The sequence below is a fragment of the Psammomys obesus genome, unplaced genomic scaffold (assembly GCF_907164565.1).
Source record: "Psammomys obesus unplaced genomic scaffold, mPsaObe1.curated_primary_1811, whole genome shotgun sequence".
In the NCBI taxonomy this organism is placed as follows: Eukaryota; Metazoa; Chordata; class Mammalia; order Rodentia; family Muridae; genus Psammomys; species Psammomys obesus.
Window position 1 is genome coordinate 17,310,410 of NW_026596095.1, and position 20,766 is coordinate 17,331,175.

General features: G+C 43.8%; 1 protein-coding gene across 1 annotated transcript; it reads right to left on the reverse strand.

Annotated features, from left to right (window-relative positions):
* Nucleotides 1–4,596: 4,596 nt before the first annotated feature.
* On the reverse strand, nucleotides 4,597–19,052 carry Lrit3 (leucine rich repeat, Ig-like and transmembrane domains 3). The gene is given in 5 exon segments (XM_055628036.1): nucleotides 4,597–5,313; nucleotides 5,315–5,739; nucleotides 7,156–7,461; nucleotides 15,405–15,880; nucleotides 18,937–19,052. Coding segments are annotated over 5 exon segments (2,040 nt in total).
* Between the last annotated feature and the right edge of the window lie 1,714 nt (nucleotides 19,053–20,766).

Consider the following 20,766-nt stretch of genomic DNA (forward strand, 5'->3'; position numbering starts at 1 on the left):
CTTTTTTTGGTGTTTTGATTGTTTTGTTTGTTTGTTTGTTTGTTTACTTGGCTACAGAAAGTCTGGCCTCTACTACCCCAGCGTTTCCCTGAGTGCAAACAGGAAGTTTTCTGGACAGCACCTCAGGATGCTAGAGGAACTAATGTACGGTATACCTCTGGCTGTCTTTGGCCATTGACGAAACCACGGACCCAGGCACAGCCCATCTGTGGGAGGCCGTGCCAGCTTTGGGGCGAGGGAAGGGTGACACAGTCTAAGTCAGACTACTCTCTCATCTTTCCATGAGCTCAGTATTTATTCTGAGGTCCAAGCCAGTGTCTCAGGCTCATTAGCCAGTTTAGAGGTTTTATTTATTTATTTACTTATTTATTTTTAACAAAGGTGTTCTCATATGTGAACAGTTTTAAAACTGGTGAAAGGCTAGGCTAGCTCTCCTGTGCTCATGACCCTGTGGATAGCTTTTCCAGCTGCTGGAGGTGGCAAGCAGGGAGGGGCTCAGGCACCACCTCTGCGCCTGTGCCACGCCACAGCACAGGAGTGGTGGGGTCAGCTTTCCCACATTCACTCTCTTGGGGCGGGCTCACCCACACCCCTGCCACCAGGGCCAGCTCTACTGGGCTGCCTGGTTGAGGCACAGGGGCCTGCTCTCCTGAGCGCTGCCACTGGTGAGAGGTAGGGCCAGCTCTCCAGATAACGGTGGCTAGTGAGGGGCAAAGTGCCAGTTCTGTACAGTCCCTGGACAGCCTCGTGGCTCCTGGTGGTTTCCCCAACATTCCCATGTTCTCAGTGGTAACAGAGCCATGGACATGGACCCCATAAAGGAGATTCTGCTGCCCTGCCCTCAGGGACCTAGCAATTGCTCATGACCTACCGCACCGGATAAAAGGACTGCTCTCCGCCCCAGCTCTCTCTCTGCTCCAGGTGGTTTCTCTCCCCCCCATCTCTCCTTCTCTGTGCCCCCACTTGGCTGCCATCATGGCTCTGCTCCCGTCTGTCTGCCTGTCTACATGTCCACTCATCTGCCTCTACTTCTTCTTCGTACACTCACCCCTCTCTCCCTTCCCACAACAAACCTCCTTATACCAGGTCTGTGGGGTGGTTTAATTTCTCAGGGGCACACCTTGGCATGGGCCCACCATGGTACCCCCTTGCCACATTATATTTCATAATGCCAACCCCTGCCACTGCGGAGGCACAGACCCAGACATGGCCCTCAGCAGCAGTTCTGGCTGGGACCTCGCCATGGCCCCACGGAGGGGCAGGGCTGGCCACTCACAGCAGGCTACTCCTCTCCACCCTGGAGTCTCCAGTTCCATCTGTCGTCATACTGCTCAAGCTGCTCCACTTCTCTGTCTCTCCCATCTGACCACCACACACTCGTACATTGCGATGGCTCCCACTGTAGGCTGGCCACATGGCCCTGTGACATCCTCCATCTGTCCTGTGTAGTATGGCAGCAAGTGGAAATGTTTAGCTCTGCTTCTTTCTTTAAATTTTTTCACCTATGTTATTTCTATTCTCTTTGTTACTGTGGTGTGTGTGTGTGTGTGTGTGTGTGTGTGTGTGTGTGTGTGTGTCCATGCAGGTGTGCATCTGTACATGCGAGCAATGTGTGCGCATGCGTGTGTGGTACACGAACATGAGTACACAGAGGCACATGGTCATGTAAGTACATGTGAAAGTCATATTATGGAGTTACTCTCTTAAGATAGGGTTTCTCACTGAAATGAAAGCTCACTACTTTGACCAGCCTGGCTAGTCAGCAAGCTCCCAGGATCTACCTGCCTGTGCTGGCGTTATAGACAAATTACAGGAATACACATAGTCATGCCTAGCTTTTGGCATGCTGGGGACTGAGTGCAGGAGTGCACGCTTGTACACCGACACTCTTACCTAGGGGGCCATCTTCTTATCTTTCGTATTTCTTTTTTGAGACCAGAGTCTAGGGGTCAAAATCGTTTTTGTTTTTTCTTTGAGCTTTTGTGAATGCGTTCCAAATTCCAGGACAAACTTCTTTGACTCTATCCAGTGCTACCTTTCTGGAACATTTGAAGAATCTGCATATTTAAAGCTGGAGAGGTGGCTTGGCGATTAAGAGCACTGGCTGCTCCTCCATTCCCAGCACCAGCATGGTGGCTCACAGAGGTGTGGAACCCTAGTCCAGAGGATCCGATGCCCTCTTCTGGCCGCGACAGGCACTGCACACAAATTATGTACGGACAAAAGACTCTGGCAAAAGACTTATACACATAAAATGAAAATAAATAAAATCTCAAAAAAAGGGAATCTGGATATTTCAGTATGTTCCATCTTTTAGTACATTATAACAGAATAAAATGTTTTCCTAATGTAAAATATTACAATCATTGGGAGGAACATAATTTTAGTGCGTGTCTGGTATGTGCCGTGGATTGTCTCCAGGGATCAGAAGAGCAACTGTGTTGAGTCATTTCTCTCCTTCTGTCTTTACATGGGGTCTAGGAGCCGAATTCACATCATCAAACTATCATCATCAAACAGCAAGTGCCTTTACTTCCTGAACCATCTTGTTGGACCACATAGTCATTTTTGATTGGCATACCCATTGGCTCTATGCCATTTAGGCGTGCTCACCAGTCTTTCTCCATTAGCACTATTAAGCTATTAACTTTATGCATTTCATGTTGTCTAATCTGACTTCAGTCTTCCTTTCCTACCTGAGAAAGCACACTTAAAAGAAAAGGCTAGCAATTACATCAGTGGGATGCATACTTTGATTACACGTCCAGGCTGAGTGCCTTTAAGGTAGACAACTTACAGTCTTACAACTTCCACTATTTCACGAGTTACTTGCAATACACCTCATGCGTCAGTACTGGGCTGAAGAGTAACACAGGGCTTTCTCCCAGCCTCCTGACTCCATGTCCCCAACCAGCCTTTCCTTAATGGTCAAAATCAACTCGCGGATGGACTTGATTTTGATTTTGAAGGAAATCATCAACTTATCATATCTGATGGTCCAGGCAGGCCACCTGCCTCAACATATTTCCTTCATATAATTTGGGTGCCTCTCCATATCCACTGACGGGCTCAGAAGTCTATAACATTCTCCCACAGTCATAGACTTGCTAATATGTTGTGAATAATTTGGTATTTATCTGAATCATTTATATACATGATGACAAAATTGAATGACACCTATAGCATAGTAAATAAATATGTTTATTGACAATTTAGTTTAAAATAAGTTAATCTAACACAAATTGGAGTTAAACAAAATTATTTTTAAAATCCTAACAATGAATACTAAACTAAAACTAGATCATTAGACAATGCACTTGTTGATAAGAGCACCAAGGATACATAGGAGGAAAGAGGAGAGGAGAGAGGGAAAATAAAGGAGAAGGAATGGGGAAAGGAGGGGAGAGAGGGAAAAGAAAGGGAAGCGCAATGGGAAGAGAAGAGGAGAAATGGGGAAAGAAAGAGAAAGAGAAGAGGAAGAAGGGAAGGGAGGGAGAAGGGAAGGGAAGAGAAAACAGAAAAAGAGGGGAAAGACAAAAAGAAAAATAAAGGCAAAGGGGGGAAAAGAAAACGAGAAAGTTATAGACACAGGGAAGTTTTAGAATTTAAATAAGCTATTCACCCACAGTTGTTCTTTCAACATACAGATCATGTCTAAACTAAAATTATTTTTAATTTTTAACAAGGAAATGTTTAGAATAACTTTTAATTCTCCTGCTACGTATTATTTCTATGGTGTAGTGCATTAAAAGCCAACATGTGTCTTACACAAAATAAATTTTATCAGAACTTACTTCTCAGGATAGCTCAGAACTCCTGGCACAACTTTAAAAATCTATTCTGTGCTTCATTGTACAGGGGACATAGAGTTTGGTGTAATGGCCTCTTCTACAGTGGCCCTCCTCACTGTGTACCTGTGATTCAGAACGTTGGCAGGATTTCCAGCCACATCAAGCGATGTCAAGGGAACCCAAACCATGGGTGAGATTTTAGATAGGAGCCTGTCCATCTTCCCAGGAGACTGGAAAAACTCAAGAATAGTTTTGGCAGGTTTAGCCAGCCTGGTGGGAGCCTCCACCGAGACACACAAAATTGCATTCAGAAGGCAATAAAGGGCAGAAAGCAGAACAACCCCACTCCCACCCAGACCCACTGTGGAGCAGTCTGAGGGGCAGCACCACGATTCTTTACCACATCTGGCCACCTGCTCTCAATCCTCCCTTGGGAATGCATGCAGGACTTTCCTGAACTAGTGGTGGGAGGGCCCAGGAACCATCCCTGGGCTGGTGGTCCTGATGCTATAAGGAAGCAGGCTGAGCAAGGCACAAGGAGCAAGCCAGTAAGCAGCACTCCTCCATGGCCTCTGTGTCAGCTCCTGCCTTCAAGTTCCTGTCCTGTTTCAGTTCCTGACCAGACTTCCTTTGAAAATGAACCGTGATGTAGAAGCTTACACAGATAAACCTTTCCCGTTCCATGCAGTCTTGGTCACATGGCGCTACATCCCAGCAATAAAAACCCCCGATCTGTCCAAAGAAGGGTCAGTGATAGCCTTAGATCCCTCGCTTCTCTGCTCACATTCATCTCCACCGCAAAAGCTCAGCAATGGTATTCTGCTCTATGACCATCACTTTTAAGATTCATCTGAGAGTCCATGCTCGACCTAGAGCACAGCAGCAACTTTTCCCCATCATCTCTGCACCTTCGTGTCCAGAACTCTCCTATACTTTGTGACCTGGGTGACAAGGTCTCAAATTGGATATATGTCTCTTTTGCCAAATCGTCTTCCCAGAAAGGGTCTGATGCACACTGCAGTTTGCAGACTTTATATAGTAAAAAACAAATTACGGGCACGATGATAACACAGGCAGTACTGGTCACTACGATAAGGAGAGACCACTGTGAGTCATATCCTTCTACCCTGTTGGTAGAAAAGGTGATACACTGGTCCTTCCGAGGAGCCACTCCTTTTGGACAGACACATGCCACATACTGACAGCCAGGCTCCAAGCCATTTAAGGTTGCCTGGTTCTTGCCGTAGTCTGCACTCGCTAGCAGCAGGTCCTTCTCGCCGTACTTAGAGTATAATACAGACACGGGGGACTTTTCTGTGTTGCCGCTGCTGTTCCATGTCAAAGTCACACTCACGTCAGTCTCCCCTGTCGCCCTGAGGCCTTCGATAGTGACGTTTGTTTCCGTGGGCATTGCCTGATCCAATAATGCCAGCTCCTCTTTCTTACTCGCGCTGAGTGGGGGAAACTTACTTCCGTTCTTCTCTAGCTTTGCCTCGCTTTTCCCGGAGGGGTGGAACAGGAGCGGCGGGTGGCTGCTCCTGACGGTGTTTTTTTGAGACGCTGGCTTTTACACTTGTGGCTGCAGAGGCAGCAGAGAAGACAGGAGGCGAAGAGAAGGAACGAGGACGCGATGTAGATGTGGACAGAGCACCTGAGGGAGCGTGGGAAGAGGTGGAAGAGAGCCCCGGGGATAACCGCTCAGACAGAGGCGTTGGTCTTCCTAATCCCAGCTGCGGATCCTGGTCAGGGTGCTCTCCAGGGCTTCTCTCTGAAGTATCCGGTGATGGGCTGGTCGTAAGAACACCAACGACTGTTACAGTGACCATGGCTTCCGACGTCCCTGCCAGGTTCTTGGCTTTACATCTGTAATCCCCAGCATCCTTGTGGGAGATGCCCGTCAAGCTTATGATGGACCACCTGACTCCTTCTGCTGGAGACTCCTGAATTACTAAAACAAAACAAAAAAGGACACTTTGGAGCAGGCACACCAACTAGGAGGGAAAGAAATGCCTGTTCTGCAGGAGTCTCTCTCACACAGCTGGGGGAAAGGGGCACTTTGTTCGCTCTTGCTGCAAACTGTTCATACCTGCTGTCTAGGCCCTGGTCTGTGCGTACCATCTCCACACAAATTTAGACGACTGTTTTCCCAACAGACAGACTCCACAGCACATAGCAGGGCCTCTACGTTTGTGGTGAGAAAAACTAACCCTGAAAGCTCCCTTCCAACTCTAAGTGTGAATCTATAAAATGTTTATCTTAAGACTTTACTTAACTCTTCCTCACCATGCTTAAATACATCTTTGCCCATAGGTAGAAGGCACAAAAGGTCATTTTCTGGCATAGAGGAGTTCCAAATCATTCATCTCATATTAAACTCAGATAAACTGGAGGATGTGACTCTGTAAACAAGAACACTCTTTCTTGAAATATGCAGAAAATTGATATATTCCATTGCTAAACATTAGAATTCTTATCTCAAATCAAGACAGAAGCTTCCTAAAATATAGTGTCACAGAAATCAGGGTGCTAATAGCCCAGATGAGAACTCAAACTTCAAGAGCTTAAACTGTGGGTCACTCGCCAGCACTCCATAGGAATATTACACCTTGACTTCTTTATTCTGACAAGTTTAATTCTTTTAGCTCCAGTTTTAATTTTATTGTAAAGAGTCTGAGGACTATATCCTTCCAATTATCAGAATATCTTCGCTTATGTGGGCCAAAGTCAGGACTTGATCTTAACAGTGTTTGAAAAGTCTAATAATTAATATTTCTAAAACGTATATTTTTGCCCCATAGTAAGCTCTCTGAGTAATTTGGTATTTAAATGGTTGCTCAAAAAGTTGTATGAAAGAAAGTCTTTTTAAAAAATGCTTTCTAGGTTTTGCACTTTAAAATGAATGTACCCAAGATAACAGAACAAGACAAAAGCCTCGGTGGCTATTGTGTACTTACTGCACGTGAAATTGCTACCTAAGGGAAGAAAATGTCTTGATCAGCTAAATATTTTCCAGTTATTTATATAAAGTGAGAAAATATTAATCAATAAAATGCACTCTTGAAATCTCTTGTGTCCAGAGAACTAGGAATATAGCACAGAAAGCCCTGGGTTTTATTCCAAGGGTTGAAACAGAATTTCATTTGCATTTACAGGCTGAAGTTGCTGGAAGAGCACTGGCTTAGCATGCGTCAGGCCCAGGCTCAGTTACCACCGCTGAAAACAAAAACAAAACTACAATCCGTATCTCTTGCATTCAACGCTCTCGGTGTCCTAAGAATTAAACAGCCGTTTAAAATTTGCACAAAACCGTGAGACGTAGTCCAGATTTTTGTAAACTTGCTTCATGACCAAATACTAATTATACCTGTATAGTTAACGGGTGAGCTGTCGGATCTGGTCCACATCAGCTGTGGGGTGGGGTGGCCTGTGGCATCACACCTCAGCAGAACGTTACTACCCAGGGCAGATGTGATCTTGGTAGCCGAGGTCATCACTGACGGCTTCAGACACTGTTGCAACTCCGCCCTCTGAAACAAGATTCCTTGGAGTCGCTCAGGCTCACTGCAGACCATCAGGGGATCGAGAAGTATAACGGCATGGTCAGTGACTTTTGACAGCTCGATCACTTTGGAAATGTGACAGTCACAGAACCAAGGGTTGTCCTGTAAACCTAAAACACAGAAGGAAAGGGACGGTAAGGGTCACCAGCATGAATTAAGTTTGCAGCACAAGCTTGTCTGTAATAGATGGTTCATACATTGTCTCTCTCACAAATGAAGCTCTGGGAGGGACAATGTACAGTCACCTGCACGTCGACTTTGCCCTAAAAGCCAGCAACCTCAGTGAGCACATTCTCTTCTAGTTGTTAATATTTGTTGCTAGTATTTCCTGACCTCTGCTCTGTAGTTACTCTCATTTAATCCCAATAATCCTGTGGGGAAGGCAGTATTGTTTTTATTATTTCCATTTTACAGTTGAAGAAGCTGAGGCATAGAGGGACTAAATCTTGACCAACATCACATGGCCAATCAGTACTGGAGCCAAGATTTGAACCCAGGTACCACAGCATGCCACAAGTAAGGGATAGAGGTGCACAGTCCTGGAACACTCAGCAAGCACTTTTCAGCCCAATACACCGTGCTAAGAGCTGCCTAGCTCAGCCTGGAATGTGTCGTGGGTTTGTGTAACTTGAAGACATATTGAGATAAAACAAGGCTCGTGGAAGTAGAACCAGCAGTAACGAGGAGATAGGACCAGAGAGTGACTTTGCATGGATGTCATGTGTGGTAACTGCCAAGGTGATGTGCCCAAATCTCAGTACAAGAGGGACCAGCTTGCAGGGGGTGTATAGGCTGAAGGTTTCCAGCTGTAAGCACGTTCGGTATCTACCTCAGCTTCAGAAACTGTTAGCTGGCATTATTTGGCCCTCAAGGAGTCTCCCTTGAGAGCTTAAAGGAAGATGAGTTTACAGTTTCCAGAAAGGAGAAGAAAGAGCCTTCTTGTGGAACGGCAGAAAGACTAGTGGCATTGTCATCCAGGGTATGTGAAGAGGAGAAAGCACGCTTCTGTGACAGAACATTCTCTGCATAAGGGAATGCCCACGTGGAACACAGAACCCGACGCTGGGGAGAGAGCTTCTGGAGAGTAATGGGCACCGCAGCTGGAGAACCTTTCAATACCAAAAAATACCCAAACCCAAAGACGTTGGGCTCATTCCCAGCCTCTCCAAAATTACCAACTTAAGAAAGGCATTCAGAGCAAAACAACCACAGTGAGACTTTGAAAGTCTTTGAGAGACCCAAGGTGGCTCTTTAGAACATGCAGTAAGGCGATGATGTCTCTCTAGAGGTGCTACCTCGGAACCAACGGCCTCGCCACAAAACCTGAGACAAGGGCTGGCCCTGGAGACTTGCCATTGTGGTTTTTACTGATGGCCTGGGATCTGAGCTGAGAACAGAGAACTATGATTTAAGGAATTTTAACAGTGCTGGACACAGAACTGCCTACGGTTTGTAGGGACCGTATTTTCACCTCTGCCTACCGGTACTGTAACAGCAGGTCATGAGGGCTCCTTTTCCTGCCAGGACTGGTTACATTTTAATCTCCTATTTGTCAAGTTTGTTTTTCTCCTATGGGTAAATAACCTTGAACTCTTTCCTCTTACATTAAATCCTGTGAATCTGTGACTAGTCCTCTAATGAATGCTAATTTGTACTATTTTCTTTTGAATATTGTTTCCTTCACCCAGTTGCACGCGTGGATGAATAAGCAGACTTCTTGTTTGTTTGTTTGCTTGTTTCCTAATATTGAAAAACTGAGTGTGGCTGTGAAATCTAATATCTAGGCTGAAACTCCAATTTTCTAGGAAGCTGCGCAGCGTTAGATAGATGTGACAACTCTCCCAGACCGTACACAGTGGCCACTATTCTGCCACAGATGTTCATTTACTACTTCATGCCAATTACCTGACAATGGATGATTCATGATAGAGATATCTGTAAACTTTAACTGTCCTTCCTAAATATAACACTTAAAATCTATTGTTGATAAATTCAAAGTTTCAAATTATGGGTGAGCAATAAACAGCACAGAAATATTGTTTCTGTACACAGCTTCTCTCTTCTCTGCTCCACATTTTCTTGCTGTTGACGGAGGTTAAACATGTAAGATCAGTACAGCCCTGACAGCAAACGGATACAATCAAGTTTCAACCTTACTTCACCCCCAGACTGCTAGATACCCACTAACCACTATCAATACCAGCTGACTTGACATTCTAAGGGCGGGTTTAAGCATGGCATGGAAGACGAATGGATATGGAGGGGAAGCAAGCCTGCCACGCATGGGTTCTAAACGGGGTTGGGAAGCCTGATGGGGCTGCCTCCTGAGCCCCTACTTCATCATCTGTAAGAGGGGAAAGCTGAGAAAACTCCAGCACTCTCTCTCTCTCTCTCTCCGGCAATAACATTTTGTCGGTCTATAAGATAAAAATAATGATCATGGGATTAGAGGAAATTTAAGGTTGGTCAGCAAATTAACAGTACGATCCAATACCATCAGACTAGTGTGGTAGAATGCCCGATCTGTAACATTTTTGATCTATCAACTGAAGTATGAAATGTGCCTATTTATGAAAAACGAGTTGGGACAGGTGTGGGGGCAGACACTTTTACTCCCAGCACTCAGGAGGTAGAGGCAGACAGATCTCTCTATGAGTTTAAGACTAGCAGGTCTACATAGCAAATTCAAGGCCAGTCAGGGCTACATACTGTGGCCCCGTCTCTAACTAATTAATTAATTTTAATAAATATTGGTTAAAAAAATAACTAAATACTGGTTAAGTAAGTAATTAAATTAAAAGTGAAAACAACGTGTCCTGGGGTCACTTCCGTTGCCATAAAACACCCTGACCAAAAGCAACCGTGGGGAAGAGGATATTTGGATTATGAGTCCATTATTGCAGGGAAGGCAAGGTAGGTTCCCAAAACATCACATCCACAGTCATGAGCAGAGAGAAGAAACACACAAACCATTGCTTGCTCGCTCCCTTAGTGCTTCACTGGCTTCCTCCACTTCCTTCTGTACACGCTGTTGTGTGCTGAGAAACACAACAGAGTGGGAAGGGTCTCTCTCCTTGGAATCTTTGCAAGAGAGAGAAGAAAAAAGGTCCCAAGAGCTTCCTGACAGAGCATCACTGCCTCTAGGACTGTCTAATCAAGTAGTACAAAAACAGACAGTGTTCTAACAGAGTCGCTGCTATACTTAAACACATTGTTTGTTTTTGTGCTGCCGTCGCCACTGTAGTCTGAGGTGGTTTGAATGAAGATGACCACCATAGGCTCCTATTTTGAATGTTTGGTCCCTTGCTGGTGGAACTAGCTGGGAAGGATGAGGAGGTGTGGTCTTGTAGGGCCATGTGTGTGATGGAGTTGGGCCTTGAGGCACATTCGGTCTCTTGTTTTCTACCACAAGTAAGCGCGCAGCCACTGCTCCAGTGCCATGCATGTGTGCCTGACGCAATGTTTCTCATCACAGTGATCGTGGACTAACCCCTAAAGCTGTAAGGAAACCCCCAGTTAAATGATTTCTTTATAAGTCTCCTTTCATAGCATCTCTTCACAGCAATAGAAAAGTAATCAAGACACCCGCTTTCTCCCCTGAGTGTAAATGGGGATTGAAGCATCAAGAGAAGGTTGTTCACTAAAAAGACCCTATATCAGCCTCTATACATGGCTCACAACAATATAAACTGGTGCAGCCACTATGGAAGTCACCGTAGAGGATCCTGAAAACAGATAAACAAAAACAAAAGTAGTACCACCAAATCACTCACCCACACCCCTACAGGGAATACATCCAAAGGACTCTAAGTCAACATACCTCGGACACACACACACACACACACACACACTCATGTTTACTGCCATACTATCACAGTAGCCAAGAAATGGCACCAATATGGATGTGCACTAACCAATGAAAGGATAAACAAAATGTGGTACCTCTATACAATGAATGCTTTTCTGTCTGTAAAGAAAAATGAAATTCCGCCTTTTCTTTTTTTTTCCTGCAGGAAGTTGAATGATACTGGAAATCATTACGTGAATGAAGTAAGTCAGGCTTAGAAAGACAAACACTACATGTTTTCATTCAGAATCTTGATCTCAAGTATACCTCTGGGTAGATACATGTGCCTGTGTATAGGACATGAAGACAGAAAAGGGACTGTGAAGGGGAGTGAGATATTGCGAGTGTGGGGTGGGAAGAAAGACAAGGAGGGTTCTAAATGCCTCTGCATTCACGACCACCACTGAAAATGAAGACCCAGTCACGAGCCTGCTGACTAATTTAAGAGAAAGGACACTAGTGACAAGGAGAACAAGGAGAAAGCAGGAAGCAACAGGTCAGGTGCTGTGCTGTCTATGCCATGTGTCTAGGCTGTCACCGTGCCAAAGAGCGTGAGAAGGAACGTGTAAAATCTAAAGATTCAAAATGGCACATGTGAACACCCACCTTACTCTACAAAATGACAAAGATATAAATGAAGTGAAATAGGAATAGCTTCATGTTTTAGATCTATCAACTTGGATGAACATTTAATGTAAAAAAGTCTTTGTTCGTTTCAATTAGCATATATGTGTGCGTGTGTGCAAAGAGGCCAGAGGGCATGAGATCCCCCGGAACTGGAGTTGCAGGCAGTTGTGAGGTGCCCAATAGGGGCCCTGGGAACTGGATTCAGGTCCTCTGCAAGTGCTTTGACCACTGAGCTACCTCTCCAGCCCCAGCTTTTGCTGTCATGTGGCTTTAAAGATGGATTTCTAATCTGCCCAAGAGACCAAAGTCGCCATTTTCTATCACAGTTAATGCGTGCAGAACACCTTGCTTTGAAGATATCCTTCACTGGCAATGCTGGATGTTTTTCTTCACTAATACTTTCCCACATGGCAAATATTGCACTTGTCAAGCACTGTAAAAGTGACAAGATTTTATCCCAACCCAGGATGAGTTTGCCCAGGGTTTGAGCCATTCCAGTTTGCCCAAGAGTTTAATGGTTTTCTCACCGAGAACCAAACCTTGAGAAACCACTCAGACCCGGACAAGCCAGCCTGCCACTGTTTGACCGATCTTTGGTGAGAGGTGAAGGACTGAAAATCACAGCTGTAGAGGAAATAATTGTTTTTGTTACACTGGCAGTCAATGTGCCCTCCTCTCCCTCTGGGAGGGGTCTTTTCTCTACCTTCTGAAGAATTTTCTGTAACCAAAATCTTCACAGAGGTAGTGCAGAATAAACGGGAGCATCGGTTCTCACCCGAGCTCACAGACATTCAGAAAACAAAGCCCAGGAAACTGCTGGATAAAAGCACTAAACAGCCTCAATCCTCACAGCATAGTGAGGCGAGTAACAGCACCAAGATGCTCCTTCTAATGAATAGAAAGCCAGGGCTCAGGAAAGGAAGGAAGCTTGTCTAAGGGTACTCGACTGGGCAGGCAGGATTTGAACTCAAGGGTCGGGATCTTGGAGCATCCAGCAGGTCACCTTGCTACGACTCACACCGCACTCAGCTCTTTGCCACCTTGGGAAGATGGCGATTTTCCTGATTCCACACCAGAAGAGGCTAAAGCACAAAGAGATTACTACTTTGATTTCTTAAGTCGCTTAGAGTCCTGACTAACCCCATATTTCTTTAGCCTCTTAATCTAATAAGCCTTCTACCACAGTTCATCTCTGTCAACTAAAAACATTTACCCCCACGGGTGGTGGCTCTAAGTGTTACGATCTGTAGGTAAAAATGTCAAAGTGCAATGCCAATGTCTACCCAGGGAAATATTCAAGAGTTAGAACTTTAACCATTTTATTAATATTTTAAAACAATTATTAAAGTGTGTCAGTTATGATAAAGTTAAAAATAAATCTAACTGGTTACATATGAAAGTTATATCAACTAAGAGAAAAGATTCTTGAATTCCTCAAAAACATGAAGCCTATTTGTTCCAGTTTTGAAACATCTCAGGTCAAAGGTACAATTTTTAAGATGTGAATAAAAATAGCTCTACAATAACTGACGGCATGCAGCCTTCCACCTGGGGACAAAGGTACGAGAAGTCGCTAAGGTTAAACTATTACCCACATTCTTTGAAGGAAATACACTAGGCACGGTAAGAGCTATTTGCATTCATTAATTAATTTCATGACTGTTCTTGGTGGGGCCACTGAGTGCTGCCTCCTCCCTTCTGAGAGAGAAATTCAGTATTTTTCATGCGTGAGGATAATTGGGTTAAATTGGCTATTTGAGTGTGTGTGTTTGGGAAGTCAAAAATGGATTCTTGTACAAAGCTTATCATGCAAACAGTAACTCCTCAAAGCAAAGGTGAGGCCTCATTCAGCTTTGTGGAGACAGTGGTGTGTAGCCATGCAGCAGGGAGGCCTCTGACAAATGACCCTTGTTAGAACAACCAGACATCTAGAAAATAATAAACCACAAGCCCTGCTTTGCACTTAGGCAGAGACTGTTTTGAGGTAAATCATAGTCATAAGCATAAAAGATAAAGTCATAATGCTAAAAACTGAATTTAAAGACTTTGCCTATAGGGAGGGAAGATGGGAACTAGGGGAGAGGAGGGAGGGCCTACGATCGGGATGTTAAGTGAATAAGTAAATAAATTAATTAATTAAAAACTATACAATAATCAAAAAGACTCTGTCTATAAAGAAAGCAGAATTCCTCTGTGATCTTGTGGTATGTAGATATTTCTTTAACGGTTCCCAGAAAGCTCTAAGGGTAAATAATAATAAATCACATGTCATCAAAATATAAACAAAACTAGTATGCCATCTCACTGACCAAGCACCTAGAAATTCCTTTTAATTATCTGAGAAAAAAAATGACCTCTTCAATGGCCAGGAGGACATAAGTTGGGAACTGACAGTATGGTCTTGATGGGTGAAAAGTATAACATTTTAGTGAGTCAAACCAATTAATCAAAGCTTCAGCCTTCTGTTTCTTATATAAATATAAAATATTCTCAGGTAATATCTATCTTTGTGACTTAGGGGGAGATAGAAAGACCTGGAGGGGACAGGAGCTTCACAAGGAGAGCAACAGAACCAAAAAATCTGGGCCCAGGGGTCTTTTTTGAGACTGATACTCCAACCAAGGACCATTCATGGAGATAACCTTGAACTTTTGCACAGATGTAGCCCATGGCAGCTCAGTCTCCAAGTGGGTCTCCTAGAATGGGGAACATGGACTATCTTTGACAAGAACTCAGTGGCTGGCTCTTTGATCACCTCCCCCTGAGGTGGGGTGGGGGTGCAGCCTTATCAGGCCACAGAGGAAGACAACGCAGACAGTTCTGATGAGACCTGATAGGCTAGGGTCAGAGGGAAGGGGAGGAGAACTGCTCCTGTCAGTGGACTAGGGGATGGGCATGGGAGAAGGAGAGGGAGGGAGGGCGGGATTGGAAGGGGATGAGGGAGGGGGCTACAGCTGGGATACAAAGTGAATAAACTGTAATTTAAAAAAAAAAAAAGAAGAGAAAAGAAAAAGAAAAAAAAAAAACAGAAAATACACCCTGCCCACAAATACTCCTGAGCGTGGCCTAATCTCAAATGCTCTCCAGCACTGACCAGCACAACAGTGAATTTCCCTGCCATTTCTTTTGATTTAATAAAAGCAGCGGCACCTTGTCTACTATGGAAGGACCTGGTGAGAGGTTGGAAAATGAACAGAGCAGCAGAGGGTAGCAGCGTGTAGGTTGGTGTGATCACGTAAGCGTGACAGGCTGGTAAGTTCTCTCAGCTTGAGAGCAGTGTCGCTCAGTTTGGTTCAGGTTCACATGCACTCACATGCACAGCCCCTACCTCTTACAGAAAAAGCAGGTCTGTAGGTGTAGATTGACCGGATTCAGGGGGCGTGGCTCGCTGGTACATATGCTTATTATATACTTAGCAAGGCCCTGGGTTAGCACCTCAGTTAAACACAGACACATGGGAGCGCGCGTGCCCCCAAACCATGCACAACAGGGCAGCTCGACATAAGATGCAAAGACGATACTTTCAGGGATCATTTCTCTAGTTCGATACACAAGGTGCCCAGCAGCTTGCGGACTTACCGAGAATAATTCTCCTCGGTGGAAGAAGGTCCGGGCTTCTAGACGGTGTCATAGCTAAATGAGACCAGCTGTCCAGGAAATCTGGTGGCAGTGTGGTTAGCCTGTTGCTTGACAGATCCAAGTAGGTAAGGTTCTTCAGATACCTGACCACCGCATTTGGCACGCTGCTTATCCTGTTATTGTGCAAGTCGAGCGTCTTCAGGTGGGGCACGTCCAGCAGAGACCCCCAAGGGAAAGCAGTCAGCGAATTGCCGTCCAGGCGCAACTCATGCAGCTGCTTCAGGTTATAAAAGCTACTGCTTTCTACGCTGGCCACCGAGTTGTACGTGAGCCAGAGGTACTGCAGCTCCACCAGGTAGTAGAAGGCCTCGGCGGGGATTCTGCGCACCACGGTCTTCTCTATGCGGAGCTTCACGGTGTCCACAGGGAAGTTTGTAGGAACTTCATTCATATCCAGGTCGTTACACAACACTGACCTGTTGTCACGAGAGCAATGCAAGAAGAAGATCTACTCTCCAAGACTCATTTTAAAATAAAGCCTTATTTGAAACGTGTATCAAAATTTTCATTCCCTACTGGATTTTTACAAAATACTTGTTTAGTCTGGAAACCTCTTTATTAATAGTGTTACCTCATCATCATCACCATCATCACCATCTCCTTTCCTACCCATTATCATAATATGGCAACCGTTAGACTGAACCATTCAAAACGGCCATTTTCATAGTGAAAAATTGATCAGCTGTGAGAAACGTCATGGTGTCCAATGGAAATTTTTGGAGAGTTTCCTGCTAGGCTTTAGAAACACAGGTCGCACCCATTTCTTTCTTAGTCATCACAGCTTTTCAAAGAGGCAGATAAGGGGTAACAGAATAAAGCTGAGTTCTTCCTTTCGGGGAATGCTACTTCACAGTCCCATTATCAAATTGTCACATTATGATGGTTGATTTAAATGAATGTAAAAGTATATGTCTTCCTGGCACCTAAGTTCTCAGTCAGCATTTGCTGCCATTACCAACAACTGGTTAAGCATCTAAATTTATTTCTGTCCCCTCCCCCCTTTCCCATGGTATATGACTTCTTAATGTCATCCAGCTCGTGGGATTCTACAGAACTACCTAACAAACCACTTCTGTCCAACCCCAAAGTGAACCTCTAAAAAAAAAAAAAAAAAAAAAAAAAAAAAAAAAAAAAAAAAAAAAAAACAAAAAAAAAAAAAAACAAAAAAAAAAAAAAAAAAAAAAAAAAAAAAAAAAAAAAAAAAAAAAAAGACCAGTGTTAAAAGAATCCGCTCAAAACCATAAACTGGGGCTTGGAGTATACGTCCGCTGTAAAGTGTTTGCCAAGCATGCACCAGTCTCTTTGCCAGGTCCCCAACACACCATAAACCAGGCATGGCACGCACCTGTAGTCATGGCAGTCAGGAGACGGAGGCAGGAGGATCAGGCATCCAAGGTATCCTGAGGTGTAGAGAGTTCCCAGCTAGCCTGGGCTACATGACAGGCTGTCTTTAAAAGAAAAATCATAAACTGACCCTTTTATGAGAGGACTGCTAATGGGAGAAAGGCATGTGTACAAGTGTGTCTTTCTCCCTGAAAAAAAAAGAAAAGAAAAGAAAAGAAAAGAAAAGAAAAGAAAAGAAAAGAAAAGAAAAGGAAAGAAAACTGTCCCAAGTGTGGGTTTAAATGTGAGGAATCTCGATTTGTCCCAGTCTGAAAAACAAAACAAACAAATGAAAACCTATTCATATCGCCACACCCATTTGAATTGCTCAAAGTGAATACGCAGTTTTTTAAAAGAAAACAACATTCAAATCATGATTTATAACAATAAAAGTAAACAAGACTGTTTAAAAAATAATAATAAAATAAAACTAGCCCAAAATGTAAACAGCAGCAAGCAGTGTAAAGCCACGAGGCCCTGCCAGTGGCTCCTCCTTTCCGTTACTTTAGAAGACCACAGGAAACCTTGAATGGTTTCTGGGGTGCTTCCTTGGTTTCCTTATCACAAATTTCGGTGTTGTTTTGTGCTGCAATGATAGAGGTTTTCACTCTGTATGTGAGTGTTTCAGGGCGCTGTCATGGAAAGAAGCTGTGTGGCCAGCTGGAATTACAGCACCTTGGTGGGCTCAGGGACTTCATCACTGGGGTGCTGAGACCCAAGACGGGTCAGCCACCTGTCCCGTGTATTCTTGTCTCCTTACTCACACATGACAGGTATTGACCTAGAATCTTCTGAAAGGCCTAATCAGGCATAATGTTCTGTGTCTTTTATAAAAAGACCATAATGGAACTGCCACAGAGAAGAAGACATTCTGACAATTTTCCTAGAAATTCCCCTGGTCATCAAGTGCTGTAAATCTTTGGGAATATAGGCACAAATTTGTTTGTTTTTTTTTGTTTGTTTGTTTGTTTTTGGGTTTTTTGTTGGTGGTTTTTTTGTTGTTGTTGTTGTTGTTGTTGTTTTGTACTGCATTTTACTTCTCAGGGAATGTCTCAAAATGGTTCCAGAGTTGGCTACATAAAATCATTCACAAATGAATTTTAATTGTATCATCATTCTTACTACCATCATCCCCAGCACCATCATCATTGGCATCATCTTCATCATCACTGCTGTGCTGGATGTCAGATGCGCTCCTTAAATGTGCCAGGTACGTGCTGTATCATTGAGCTATATACCTCAACCCTAATTATCATTTGATTAAAACTGGGCTATTCTTTATTAAACCTTGTTTCAGAAACTCATTGTTTGTGAATTCACAAGAATTCATTTACTTTTTAGTAAATACTCTCAAAAAGAAAAAAAAGCAGAGTCTACCATGTTTGGTTAATAAGGGCTCTGTTTTCTATTCGTCTACATGTAAAAGGATTCATGTGCATCATAAATTATAATTCTGTGCTAAAGCAATGTAGAGACTTAATAACATCTGTGAGGGCCCTCAATAACTGCAACAGGTAGTAGTTTCCAAACATCTTTACTTTTGTAAATTCCACTTAAATTAAAAAAAAAACAACAAATTATTAACCTCACCAACTTCACTCTTGTCCTTTTACTACCAACTTGTTAGTATAAAAAAAAAACCTCAGGTGAAATGGGAAGCTCTGACAGCAGACATACAGACAAGCCTGCAGCTCCTACCCTGCCTCACTCTCTTGTGCTTTCTGTAACACCCCTCCCCCCACATCATGCCCCACCCCTACCCCAAATGTGCTTTGATCTCCAGAGAGGGGCGTTTTGTGCATAGCAGTGTAATAAACATTTTTCTTGTAAGACAGAAAGTGCTTTTGGAATTTCAGAAACCTTGGGAGGCTTCTGAGAGGTAAACCGTTGCTCACAATAAAAAATAAAAAAAAAAAATAAAAAATAGTGAGGCAGTGGGCAACCAGCTAATAAAAACTGAACCATGTCTCATGGATTTAACTCCCTCTGATTTCGAATAAATAAATTACCTTCATAAGATCACATTGATCTGTTTGGGCCCTTCTCACCAGGACAGTCAGAGTACTTAGCAGCAAGGACAAGGCCATACCTTGATCCCGAGCCGTCATTTCCGCCGTGAAAATCACAGGTGCACTGAGAGGGACAGGTACAGCTCACTCCTCCCAGAAAGCTAAGCACAAGGCACAGACGTGCAAAGAGCCACATAGCTCCAAAGTGGCTCTCTGGACAGAAAGCAGGTGCCAAATCAAGCGCATATAGAAGCCGGTGTGCCGAGAATGCCAGCCGACATTTAGCATCAGCAGCTTAGCCGGATTAGCCACGCTCTGCAGTTACTTAACCTTCAAGTGTCTTGCAAGGGGTCAGTCCACCCAGCGGGCTCAGCCAAGTAAACACTCGCTAAGGAAAGTGAAAATCCAACCCACCAGGGCAATTTTAATAGGTGCCCACTTTGGATTTGCAAGAAGACTCACATCAGGTGTGTTTCCTATAGATAGGAATGTCGCTATAGCTCAACTTAGCCAGTGTTAGAAAGAACTCAATATCCTAGCCTAAGCTCAAATTTTCAGTGGTTTATTTATTATACACTTATTATATTCTTTTCTTTTTTTTTGTTTTTTTTTTTTTTTTGCATCCTCACCAGCAAATATGACTTTAATTCAGATTTACTTTAAGTAGAGTTACCAGTGTTGGCCTGAACTCCTCATCTCCCCAAAACCAATGTCATTGCCACTACAGGATACTCTTCAGTCCACTCCTGATGTGTCGGAGCTACAACTCCAGAGAGAGCATATCCTGAGTCTCTCCCAGATCATCTCAGTAGGCACGAGGTTTTCCCAAGCGTGTTCATTCCTGATGAAGCTAACTATTCTAACTATTTCTGTTCAAAACTATATTTTATTCTGCTTGGGGTATCACTGTCCTATCTAAGGATGAGCTGAGGACTGGGGGTGCAGCTGAGTTGGAAGAGTGCGTGTCTAGTATGAACAAAGTGTGGGGTCGTATCTCTAGCATCACATAAACCCGGGTGTGGGGGTGCGTGCCTGTAATCTCAGCATTTGAGAGGCGAAGGCAGGAGGATCAGATAGATAAAGTGAGACTCAGTACACAACAAGCTGGGTGCCTGTCTGAAACATGGACACCATCTAAAGAAGAATTGCGGGAGGTCAGGTGGCATGGCTTTAAGCAATATTTAGCCAAAACAGTAATAATTTTTGAGACATTACCTCACCATGTAGACCAGGCCAGGCTGGCCTGGAACTCACTATGTAGACCAGGCAGGCTTTGAATGCATACAGGTCTGCCTGTCCTTGCTAGGAATAAAAGCATGTACTACTATACCCAGCTGCAGAGAATACAATTTTAATTTAACTTAAAAACTACCTCCTCACACAGCATATGAATAATTCATGGAGCCACTAGGAAGGTGTAATCCTCAGAGTACGTGATTCTAGCCATCGTGTTTAAACTCAAAACTTTGAGGAATGAGAACTACTTCTGTAAAAATAAGAGCATTACGTGAAGTGTTATCCAACACCAATACGGTTCACATATAAGCAATGGAGTCTGAGAACATTGCTTGATTATCTAAAAAAAAAAATCATATTGCAACTGTTCAGAGACTACACAATTCACTCGTTCACTGACTATTTGCCGAGTACCTGCCAACCTCCAAAGCAAGGACCAGAGGTACAAAGATAAGGATACATGGTCACTCAGCAGGACATAAGGAACTTGAATGATAAAGAAAGGCACAAGTCAATAAGAAAGCGCAATAGAACATCACGTTCAGCCTGTGTAATCAGGCAAAGCTGTCATGTTGGGTGGCACATGAGCTCCCGAGCCAGTAGAGGAAAGCAGGAAAGAGTGTGCACTGTGTGTGTGTGTGTGTGTGTGTGTGTGTGTGTGTGTGTGTGTGTGT